General features: G+C 39.4%; 1 protein-coding gene across 2 annotated transcripts in view; it reads left to right on the top strand.

The window, feature by feature from the left end:
* The window catches only part of RPGR (retinitis pigmentosa GTPase regulator), a 63,989-nt gene extending 52,889 nt beyond the window's left edge, over positions 1-11,100 (top strand). Inside the window, exons 16-17 of one of the 2 annotated variants that reach the window (XM_075538990.1) lie at positions 909-988; positions 7,560-11,100. In XM_075538990.1, the coding sequence (XP_075395105.1) occupies positions 909-988; positions 7,560-7,604 (125 nt within the window). In that variant the 3' untranslated portion in view covers positions 7,605-11,100. Of the gene's footprint in view, positions 1-908; positions 989-5,141; positions 7,533-7,559 lie in introns of those variants that run through there. The other variant, XM_075538989.1, reaches the window with a different exon arrangement.
* The last annotated feature ends 1,852 nt before the right edge of the window (positions 11,101-12,952 follow it).

Raw genomic sequence — 12,952 nt, 5'->3', positions numbered from 1 at the left:
GTTAGATGGCTAGTGTGGATTACTGGATCCAGTAGCAAAGGTCCAATGACCAATTGGATCCCAAAGCTGACCAAGAACCGCAGCCAAGCACCCAACCGTTTCCCCAGAGCCTATACCCAAGTCTTGAATATGACCATTGCTTTTTAAGGGTTGTTCATTCCCAAGCTTAGCGATTGGTGTCAGAGAATAGGTGCCACAGAATGAAGGAGACTGTGATTTCCTTTGAAACCCCCCTCACTTCCGCCCAAATCCTCTGTAGCTTTGGTGTATGCCCCCTAGGTCACCTTCCCACATCAGCATAGCACAGTGTGCTCTTTCCTGTGCCATTCTCATTATGAGCAGTTGTCCATGATATTGGCTCTCTGAACTGAAGCATAGGCAGGAATCATTTCCTTGGGTCCGTTTTACCCCTTCTAGCTTCTCCAGGGCTCATAGTCCTTTTAAGACAAGTTTTGAGCAAAATATTAAAGTATTTATTATTTCTAGTTATTCTAAGCATTATAGCCTAAGAGATAGTAAATATAAACTCCAAGTAGCTAATTCTATCAAATTAAAAGTTTCCTCACATAATTTAAAGATCATTGTTCAGCTGTTTAACATTAAAAAAATAACATTTCATTTGAGTTCAGGAATTTCACTGATTAGGTTAATTTTTTAAAATCAAGCAATTTCTAATATACAGAAATCGTCTCTAACATTCTGTATTAATTATGTACCCACTGTCAGACACTGGCCAGCTACACATTTACAACATTGAATTTTAATAAATTAGTATATCAAGTAATTCTAGACTTTTGGTCTTATCTCCATTTTTAAGATACATGCTGAATAGACAGTGTTTACTATGCCAGTGGGTAAGCACATTTTTTAATGAAAACATATTTCTACATAAATGTATCCTATTGTAGGAAAGATGCAGTCTTGCCCCAAAGACAACGCTTTAAAAATCCAAGAAGAAGCAAGTAAAGACATAAATAAACTGAAGAAGGTAAGGGAAATGGATTTTCCATTTTGCATTAAGACCAGAGCATTAAGTCGCGCGGTTCAGTTTTCCTATGGGGAGCTACATAACAGTCTAAGTTTTTATGGTCAAAAGTGACCTGGAGAATATCAGGTGATGGTTTGTATCTTTAATGTACATGTTTACATACTGGATTTTCAGATTATGAATCAGATTGCTCTACCAAAATTTCATGGTGTGCTCCTCACAATCTTCCCATCTGTGTTGATTCATTAGACATAAATACATGGACCAAAGCACAGTATAATTGTATTGCCTAAATAACAAGCATACAGTGGTCATGAATGACTAGAAGAGAGTAAAGTAAAGCTAATAGAGAAGAACAATGAAAAATAAATAACAGTTGTGCTTGGAAACCATGGCAACATGGTCCTTGAGTCCCCTGGCTACTTCCTATTTTGGAATTGACGTAGGGAGCGCTGATGGAGATATTTCTTCTCTTTGAAAAGAAGCTACACTTTTCACTTGAAGAAGAGTTTTATTGAATTATGAGATCACCTTTCAATACTGAAGGTGTTAAGAGAACATGTGGCAGGAAAGAAAAATGGAAAACATTGTTATTTCCCATTTAACCTTCTGGTCCCATGGGTGACCAAAAACCTCCCAATATAAGTTATGTCTCATTATTCTCTCACATAGCCTCATTTTCTTATTCTTTGTGGTATTTGCAATTACTGATCTTTATTGCAGTTATATACTTATTTGTATATTTATTTACTCTCTGCCTTTAGCACCATTGGGCCAGAACCTAGTCTCTGTTTCACTCTCCAATGTATGGTTAGCATTCAGCAGTGTCTAGCACGTCGCAAAGTCCACAGTAAATATTTTTGATTGATTAAATGAATATTAACATTAAAAGTGGGGCAGGTAAGGAAGAAAGGAAGGAAATAAAACCAGGGGCAACCCTCAGAGCAGTAAAGGCTTGCCTTTTGCCAAATTCCTTTCAGAATTTTACTCTGAAAGTCTTTTCAGAATCACTCCATAAATTTGGAAAGTTACATGGCCTAGGTCCCCATATTATCTCTTACTAAAATCCACTTCCAGACCTTTTGCATCTGTATATTAAATCTTTTGAGTTTGGATCTGGCTTAAATATTACTTCAACATTATTATCCTAAGAATTATAACATATCTGCTTAGAACATTTGCCTGACCAATAGTTCGGAACTTTTGAGATCCTCCATCTGCTAGAACAGAACATTTAACAGCTACTCATGCTGCACCTCATGGCATTCCTATGAAGATTATTTTTTGAATTTTAAAAGCTCATGGGAAGATTCTGGCAAAGAAAACCAAATGTGAGGAAGGAAGATGAAAAGCAAGAGAAGAAGATGTGAGAAGCTACAGTGAGTAAAAGGGAAATGAAAGAAATGGCAAAAGAAATATTTAAATCATACCTCTGACCAAATGAAATATCTGTATCTGAGAAAACATGGCCAAGTTTCAGGACTTTTTCAGACTCATCAGTCTCAAGCATTCATTGGCTGTTGTTCGAATTTGAGTGAAAAAAGACAAGGAGCTAGAAAGCCCGAGTCAAGTGGGGAAGTGTGCTTTGCGTGAGGAAGCCCAAGTGCTAGTGCAAGTCAATACAGCAAAGCTGAAGATGGGCCAGGATACACACTTGAAAAAAACAAACTCATTGCTGTTGAGCTGATTCTGACTCAGGGGGCCTCCTTGTGTTACAGAGTAGGACTTCCATATTGGTTCCACAATTTTCCATAATGTATTCTTGGCTGGAAACTTTATGAAAGCAGATTGCCAAGATTTTCTTCCGAGGCTGGGTGTGTCTGAAGCACCAACCTTTAGTAGTCCAGAGCACACTATTTGTGCCATCCAGGCATACATCAAATCAAACCAAACCTAAACTGTGATGTCAATCCCAACTCTTTGTGACCCTACAGTGTTTCCTAGGCTGCAATCTGTATAGAAGCACACTGTCATATCTTTCTCCTGTGAAGCAGTCAAGGGCTTTAACCACGGAGCCATAAGTGTTCCCAGAATACTGTTCTAGGGGCTCCAAGGCCAGGCTAAAGAAGTCAGTCACAGACTTTGATTACCACTTAAAACTTCTCATTATTATCTAATGGAAAAGTTGATCTCAGAAAATACACATTTTCCTTGAGGAAACAAATGCAACAAAATTAATGAAAACTATCTTTGGAAAAGTCAAACTGTAACAAATATGCTTCCTATTTGAAGAATTTGCTGTTGCTATAGCTATTTTAAAGAGGAAATAACTGATGTGACTTAAAAAATCATTCTCACCTGACTTTTTTTTAAGTCTTCAGGTTTTCTAACCTATTACAACATTTGATCAAACAAATCAGACTTATTTTCAAACCTTGAAATAGAAATGATGCTTTAACTCAGATCAAAATAAACATGTCTGGATTTTAGATTCTTTCCCCTGCCCTTTATTAAACAGATACTTCAAAGATAGTTTAAAACTTAAAAGATTGTCAAAAAACTCAAAGAGATTGTCCTTGAGTCAGTGCTGATTCTTAGTGACCCTATAGGACAGGGTAAAACTCCCCCTGTGAGTCTGTGGAAGCAGAAAGCCCCACCTTTCTCCCAAAGATCAGCTGGTGGCTTTGAACTGCCAGTCTTTCGGATCGCAACCCAATGCGTAACCAGATTCTAGAAAAGGAAAAGTTGCATTCTTGGTGGCTGCAATACAGAATTTGCCAGGTTAAACCTACCCCACAACCACTGTCATCGAGTTGATTCTGACTCAAAGAGACCCCATGGGACAAAGTAGAACTGCCCCTTTTATGGGGGTACACAGTCTCATATTTCTCCTGAGGAGCTGTTGGCAGTTTGAACCCATGGTTTTAAATGGCAGATGATTTTTTTTATGTAGCTGCTATGATCTTTATAACAAAAAAGAAAAAAACCCTCACTGCCATAGAGTCGATGCTGACTCCTAGCACCTCTATAGGGCAGGATAAAATTGCCCCTGTGGTTTCTGAGACAGTAACTCTTTACTCGAAAGCCCTGTCTTTCTCCCTTAGAGTCGCTGGTTGCTTGGAACTACTGACCTTATGGTAAGCAGCCCAACACATAACCACTACTCCTTGTAAATAAATCACCACACGTGACTTGTCCAAACTACAGTCAATACTTAAGATTTGGAGTCATGATCAGAATTAAAAACAAACAAACAAAAACATGTCCTGACTTAATTTTTACCCAAGAAAGTTAATGAACTAAGCAGTAAGCTTTTTCAAAATAGTTTTTTTTTATCATCCTGGTATGAGGCCATTCATGTCTTTACATAGCATACATAAAGAGTTACAGTTTCAGACACTCACTGGGACAGTTCCACCCTGTCCTGCAGGATTGCCATGAGTCCCAATGGACTGTGTGGTAGTGAGTGAAGAATTAAGGAGAGCGCACTCCTGTACAGCTCAATACTCAGTGCTGCCTCTTCCTTGGTCTCCCTCTTCCACTTTGGTCTCCCTCACCGTCTTTTCTTATATTTTCCTCTTACTCTGCCTGGAATTCCTGGGTCATTGGATCGCCTCACATATCTCCATCTATTATTTCTCTGCTGCATACCTGCAGCATGAACATTGTTCAAAAGCTCTGACCTATAGGAATGGCGAGGGGTGTCTTCTTCCTCCTCCAGAATAGAACAGTAGAAATTTCTCTGCTGCTGCTGTTAAGTTGGGAATCACAAAGCGACCCCTGAAAATGAGCTATCTTTGTTACCTTGAAAAGTTGAAATAAGTATGATCCTAGTTGTCAGCTTCCCCTTCCTCCTTCAGACAACACAACCATATGAAAAATATTCTTGTTTGTTCTATGAAGAAAAAATGGTAAGGTAGTATCAAGAGATTTATATTTAGCAGCAAGATTTTTTTTTTTAAGAAAAAGGAGAGAGGTTGAAATTATTGAAGACTAAAGCCTGAAAGAGCTTCTTTTAGGTTTGAAGCATGATTGGCCTTGGTAAAAGAAAAGAGACTGAAAAGCTTACACGTGTGCCCTGATACACGTGGAATGCTGTTAAGAGACCATGAAATAATGTCAACACTTGTTGGAAATGCTATCGCCTAAATACTGTTAATCACGTGTCTCTTTCTGAAATCATTCTTCTTACTGATTTTTTTTTTAATTTTAGGGTTTTCTCTTTAAAAGGATGTCACTGACAAGTCATAAAAATAGTAACCAGCCACTCCCAGAGATAAGACCAATAGGAGATCAAATATTTTTTAAAGGAAACAAAATAGATGCTAACCAGAACCACATGGGACAAAATACTAATGATACTGCATCAGAAAATGAGGACCAAAAGTCAAAGTCTTGTTCGATACTCTAAGGGTGTATTTCTGTCTTTGTGGTCACCAAATGCAATGTACTTTATACTTGAAAAACAATATAACTTCTAAAAAAAGATCCTGATAAGAGATTTTTAAAGTTAGGCTTAATATGTTTTATGTGACTAGTACGATCAAGTTTGGTATTTATTTATGGTATTTTTTAACAGGCAACTTAAAAATATGTGTATCTCAGACTCCCGTCCAAGTGTTGTGGCCTTAACAGCTCAGTGTTGCATTTTGTTTAAAAAGTATATTTTTATAAGAAAGATTTAAGATATTTCTTAGTTTTTACATACAAGTTTACCTCTTTCTAATTTTGCAAGGCAATATTTGCAATCTCATGACACTAACAGTTTTTTAATGTATTTGCAGTTTTTAAAACTCAATACAAAATTGTTTCTAATAAGCATATTTTAATAAATGGTCTCTGGTTGGTTCCAATGTTAAAATGGATGAGTAGGACTAAATTGGAGGTGCTTGGAGTTCCTAATTAACACAATTGGGGTAAAGCATTTGCCTAAATTTAAAATATTGAAGGAAGCAAGCTGATTTGACTTGAATCAAGGAAATACCAAATGCAACTGCTAGCAGTACATCTTTGTGGAATTTCTTTGCTTCCTGCTTTCTTTAGGGAAGTGACTTGACAGGAAAACATCTTGCAGATGTTGTACTATCTGGAATGTCTAACCATCCCACCGGTAGTCACCATAGAAGAACAGAACAGAGCATAACTTGCTCATTTAAAATTCCTTTACCATTGACCCACCAATACCCACTGCCATTGAGTTGATTCCAACTCTTGGCCACGCTCTATAATAGTGTTTCCCAAAGTGGGTGTAACTGCTCCCTGGAGGCATTGGAACTATATAGGGTGGTTTCAGAAGCAGGCATCTATATTTTATCCTGGATTATGGGCTGTAGTATAAATCTTTAATTTCCAGGTATGTGCTCTATACTATAGAGTCTATTGTATTTCCAGGGCTATAAATCTTTATGGTCTCATCTAGTTCCCACAGAGTGGCAGATGGATTTGAACTACTGATCCTGTGGTTAGCAGCCCAACACTTACCCAACAGTACCACTCGGGCTCCTTATAACATTGACTCACTCTCACTGCCATCGAGTCGATGCTGACTCATAGTATACTCCTTGTGTTTCCAAGACTGTAACTGTTTGAGGACCTGAAATATCCATCTTCTTCTCTGGAGGGGCTGGGGATTTTGAACTGCCCACCCTGTGGATCACAACCCAATACTATACCACCAGGGCAGTGGTAATCAAATATAGCTCATGACTCGTTCATGCAATGCTCTATCATAGGGAATAAGAGAGATAAAGCTATTAAGTGTACTCCAACATAAAGTTTGCTTTCCTATGCTCATAGGTGCTACTTACTTACTGGAATAACAGCAACAAAAACCCAAACTCACTGCCATCAGATCGATTCAGACCCATAGTGACCCTATAGGACAGGGTAGAACTGCCCTGTGGGTTTCCAAGACTGTAACTCTTTACAGGAATAGAAAGCCACATCTTTCTCTCAAGGAGCAGCTGGTAGATTCAAACTGCTGATCTTTTTGTTATCATGCCAATGTATATTGCACTATGCCACCAGAGCTCCTTTTATTTAATGGAAAAAAAAACTATCTTTATTTCCCACATTCCACCTTTGGAATAAGACATTTTATTTTTCCAGCAGTCACCATTTCTCTCTTTAAGCAAAAAAAAAAAAAAAAAAGAAAATTCATCTTCACACCTAGAATACATGTGATTTGAAATCTTGTGTAAATATTACAGTTAGTAGCTTTCCAATCTGATTAATGGTAAATTTAATGCTGTGCAATTAGAGTATTGCAAAAATACTTACCAAAAGATAAACTATAGGAGACATTTGGAAGTAAAGCTCACAAGTGGTACAAAGACTTGCCAGCTGTGAGGGCCCTTAGGGTTCCCACCTGTACTACCCAACCCAAAGCAAACCTACTGCCATTGGGTTAATTCCATCCAACTTATAGTGACGTTCTCTGATACATTGGAACTGCTCCTTAGAGTTTCTGGGGCTGTAAATTGTTACAGGAGCTGAGAGTGTCATATCGTTCCCACTGAGGGGCTGATAGGGTTGAGCTGCTAACTTTGTAGTAAGGTAATATACATCCTGTAAAAATCCTTGAGTGTGGGCAGAGCTTATAAATGTGATGGTATATCATTTCTCTGTTTAGGTTACATTATGTGAAAAGGTGAAGTGGTTTTGCGGATGTAAGTAAAGCTTCTAATTCATTGACATTGAAGTACTTAGAGGGGAGATTACCTTGGATGGGTCTGACTTAAATAGGGGAATCCTAAAAAACTGTCCAGAGACCAGATAGAGAGGAAGACTCAAACCAAACTCACCATCAGAGAGACTTGAAACAACAGAGATTCTCTCCTTGCCTTGAAGCAGCACACTGCTACATGATGGAGGGGTCAATCTGCTGGGGAATTGTGGGTGGCCTCTTGAACCTGGGTGGCTCAGACCTATAAAAATAAGGAAATGAATTTTAGCATAGCCAGTGAGCTTAAAGAGGACACCAATCCTTAGTTGACACTATAATTCAGCTGAAACTGTAATTACAGGCTACCAATGAGAAACCATGGTGAGAGGATTCATATAGCAATTCCCAGACATCCGAATTATGAAAGCTACAAGATAATAAATGCATGCTGTTTTAATCTACTTACTGTGTGGCAATTTGGTAGCAACAATAGAAAATGGCCGGTTACATTATGGGGTAGGGCTTCTTATATAGCACCTTCCTTCATCAACGCCCTCAAGGGGTAGAGTCTACTAGCAAGATATAGCTCATAGTCTTAATATAAGCATGAAAGTGATATCTTGTCACATTTGTTATATTTTATCGGTTAGAAGGAAGTCACAGGTCAAAAAAAAGGCCATGTGCAAAAATGTCATCTCCAGGAGGCAAGAACTGCGGTGGTCATCTTAAAGCCCATTCATATCAGTTTTGTGGTTAGTAATGCAAAAACAGACATGATACTAAATCAAAAATATATTAAACCAAGGCATTTGGAAGAAAGAAACATGAGATAAGCCTCATCAAACTGATAACATAGTTCTGCTTTGCCAGAAGTCCAAAAATCAAGTGCTTTATAGAGAACTAACTTTTAAATCAGGTGCTTTGTAGAGAAATACCAACAGCAAGAGTCATTTTAATAATTTATTTAAATGCTTTTGTACAAACACTTATAAAAAACACTATATATACCACCCTTCTGCCCTTGAACCGGGAATGCATATTTTCTAATTTTATTTTCAGTTATTTGAGACAGTGAGAGGTTTTTTTTGTTTGGTTTTTTTTTTTTTTTTTGCTTTTTTAGCAACTGAATACATACATCAGTGCTGGGTGAGGATGGAGATGACCCAAACACTAGACCCAGTTCTGCTACTTATTTACTGTATGATTCAGGCAATATCTTTGGACTGGCTTCCTTCACTGTTGGCCTTTTCCAAAAATTATTTTTGGCAATTTCCCCAAAATAAAATTTCCATACCATGCATTTCACGAAAATATCATTATACTAATTCAATTACATCCATAAGAGTGAGCCACTGTTATCACTATCAATGGCAGGACATTTATTCTTCCGCGTTCTTATTTACTATTCCTGCTAGCCTCCCCTGTTAGCTCCCTTTGAAGCTATTCATCCAGTTGGCTCTATAGGTTTAATTACCTATCCTGGGTTTGATATAGAGAGACACAAAATCAAAGCAAAAATGGCCAAACAACATCAGAATGAAACAGAGAAAAACCTCAATCAAATACAAAGTAAAAAATATTGAAAAGTGGAACAATTATAATTGGATTCAGAATGGAGTGAAAATAACAAATGGAATGTTGACCTAACTACAAATATAGTGATCGGTCCTCTAATGTTTTTTGTCTGTTTACGAAACTTTTCTTATCCTTGGTCCATAGTCAGAGGGGATTCGCCTGAGGCTTAACCCACAAGGGGGACCCTGCAAATGGGTTTTGTGCTTCTATTGTCATCCTTAGCCTTCTCCAAAAGGAGTGTTCACAATTTAGGCTCAAATATCATTCCCTCCTTCAGGTTTGGTTTTTATTACTTAAAAATGGGCCAGATGGGGGATCAGATGATATTACACTTGCCATAACCATCTTTGCAATACTTCTGTCTGGTAATAAGGCTACTCTCATCCATCACAATGATCAAAGGGGATTCGCTGGGGTCTTAATCCATGTGGGGACCTTGTAAATGGATTTTGGACTTCCACTTCATCCATAGCCTTGGGTAAACCAGGTGTTTGGCATTTAAACTCCTTGGGATTGGGGTTTTAGAATTTACAATCCTTGTATCACACAGGCTGGTATGCTTCTTCCATTTGAACTTAGTTGATGCCTCACTTAGAAGCCTGCTTATTGGCAGACAGACCGTTAAGACCCCAGACACTGTTCTTTCTGATAGCTCTGCTCCATCTACTTTCTTCACCACACTTTGCTGTAGTACCCCTATCTTTAGTGATCTTTTCATGAGGGCAAGCATCAAGCAGGGCCATATCATAAAAACCAATATTTAAACTGGGCCTAGAATTAAGCACACATCCAAAATCCATTGGAATATGATTTATGTATGTCATTGCTTCACCTTTCAAGCACCATTGTCATTTTACCTTAGAAAACATTGTCAATCACCACCACCACCACAACCACCACCCCGGGACATAAGGTAATAAGTCTATTGATAGTGTCATTAACTTAGGCAATGGTATAGAATTTTAAAATGTTGAGAAAAGGAAATTAAATGAGTATAGGCCAGCTATGAACAGCACAGCAATACTTGAAATTACTTGTAAAAATTAAACTGTTAAGTGACTAGACATTATTTATACAATCAGTGGGGGTTGGTGATAGGGTAAAACTTTTAATAATACTCATTCACAAATACAGAACACCTAATAGATTAAATTCATGTCATAATAAAGCAAAGAGGGCATTAAAATAGTAAATATCTTACAGCCCTGGGCTACCATTGGGCATCCTAAAGGCAAGAGACCCACACCAAAGTTCAATGACCACCACCTTTGGAAAGCAGTCCTCTGCTACTTCTCACACAATAAAGTTTCATCCAAGGGCTGCAGGTGTGTTGGGTTTCCACATTGTCTCCTAGTGTGGCTGATGAAGGATATTGTGTACCTCAGAATGACAGAGTCTTAAGTTCCAGTAGTTTATGGTACGGGGTTACCAAGGGCTGGATAGAAAATAGGGCAAAAGTGTCCAATTAGGAACATAGTGCCAGATGTATTTTCCCCTTGGATTTTGAGTTAGTTTGTTGTGCCAACCTGGCTGATGAAAACATGTGAGGTTAATTGAAGGGGGGAGAAATAAATGGCTCAGTGAGCCTCGCCTTTCTAGCTCTCAGGTTTCTTGCTTTGTAATGGTCGCACCAGGGTGCAGCTGTCTTAGCCGTTCCCTGCTTCAGCTTGCAAGGCTCACTTCCTGCAAGACATCCCCAAGGAGAAGCCACATGGACCTACCCCGATGCAGCCCTCGGTGCTGGAACAACCCTGTGGAGACCCCTGCTAGTGCTGAGATGCTTACACGTTCACTGACTCGGCTTTCCTCCGGCAGTCAGCATCATTGCGTCTGTTTTGTGAGATGGAGGACTTTGTGGATTGGTGTTAGACATAACGGGTTAATGTTAGACTTGTGGGCTTGAGCAGCACTGGGTTGGGATATTTTCTTGATGTGCACGTAACCTATATATAAAGTTCTGTCTCATACATGAGTTTCTGTGGATTTGTTTCTCTAAAGTACCCAGACTAATACATGGTACCTTGGGAGTGGGGTACTGGAGCAACTAATAAGATAGAGAGTAGATGTCTGACCTCTCCCTCGTGCTTATTCGTTTTCTTTGTCTAGCCAGAGGTCAGATAATGTGACACTGTTTACTCTGTTGTTTTCTGGGGGAAATAGGGAAAGTAGGAAAATAGAAAGTTTGAAATCCCACTTGCTTTAGCCATTAAAATTTGATCTTTAGATGGGTTTAGGCCTTGATTTCAAAGCAAGGTTTGAAATATATGCCCCACCCAGTGCTTTGGAGTACTCAGGAACCAGTAGTCTTTGTCAGAAGCTCGAAAAAATCTCGAACCATGAAAAAACTCCTCTCTAGGACAATGTTAAAGGGAGCCTGAGAGCAGGCTGAAATGCTTGCTAGGTGACCACTTGGATCTACTTGTTGATCTGAAGTGGGAGAAATGCAGCAATAAAGAGACGGGTTGAGTTTGGCCACTGACACCTGTGGACTTCATTTCCAGGAAAAAGAGAAGACGAGAGTGGGTTAACTAGTCTAAGGTTCATGAGCTAACACGAGGGGGCTAGGCTTGTTGAGTATGGGTGAGGGCCCATGGTCTAAAGGTAAGGCTTCCATTGGGTACCCTGTGGAGGCTGAGTGAGGCAGCCCACGTTGAGTTAACCAGAACCCGACCAGAAGGAGATTTTTGAGCCTGTGAACTGGTACATATTGTTGCTCTCTTCATGGATGGCCTGTCCGGATTTGACTTTGCTTATGGATGCAGACTTCACAAGGTTCCAACTGGAATGAAGACTCTTCAGGTCAAAAAATATGACTGTCTTCTCAAAGTATTGGGTTGATGTAAGTGGGCAGTAATAAATTGTATACCCAAAATTGGGGGATAAAGGCATGAAGTGGTTGGCTTACAAACTCATAGGTGGGGGGGGGCGGGAAATTCACAGGCTTATAGTGTTAAGGTGTAGGTAGATATTACTTAATTGTAATTTTGAGGCTAAAGAATGATGTAGCAGTGCCAAGTTGGCAAGGGGTGGATTGAGTTAGTTAGTTAGTATTGTGCCAACCTGGCTGATGAACACGTGGGGTTAATTGAAGGGTGGAGGGATAAATGGCTCAGTGAACCTTGCCTTTCTAGTTCTCGGGTCTCTTGAATTGTGAAGGTCACACTAGGGTACAGCTGCCTTAGCAGTTACCTGCTTCAGTTTGCAAGGCTCACTTCCTCCAAGACATCCCCAAAGAGAAGCCACAGGGACCTACCCTGATGCAGCACTGGGTGTTGGAGCAGCCCTGTGGAGACCCCTGCCAGTGCTGAGATACTTACATGTTCACTGATTCAGCTTTCCTCCTGCAATCGGCATCATTGCCTCTCTTTTGTGAGATGGAGGATGACTTTGTGGATTGGTGTTGGACATAATGGGTTACTGTTGGACTTGTGGGCTTGGGCAGCGCTGGGCTGGGATATTTTCTTGATGTGCACATCACCTTTATATAAACCTCTATCTCATATATGAGTTTCTGTGGATTTGTTTCTCTAAAGTACCCAGAAAAACACAGGCTTTATATAAGAATTGTTAAGCATCCCCCCCCCCTCATGGGACGTTGCTCCTCCATGTTTTCCTACCAACAGAAATGAAATCTCCTTCACCAAGATACTGATTTCCTCTCCCCCCGCACCCATCTTATCTTGAATTTCCAGAAAGAGTTGCTAAACACCTGATAGAAGTGTCTATTTAATTTGGGGTGCTCTTAGAACAATGTCATATGGCAGAAACTGAATGTTTTTCTTCCT

Source organism: Tenrec ecaudatus, chromosome X (assembly GCF_050624435.1).
Source record: "Tenrec ecaudatus isolate mTenEca1 chromosome X, mTenEca1.hap1, whole genome shotgun sequence".
Classification (NCBI taxonomy): Eukaryota; Metazoa; Chordata; class Mammalia; order Afrosoricida; family Tenrecidae; genus Tenrec; species Tenrec ecaudatus.
The sequence above is the reverse complement of the archived record's forward strand: the minus strand, read 5'-3'. Positions and strand labels throughout refer to the sequence as shown.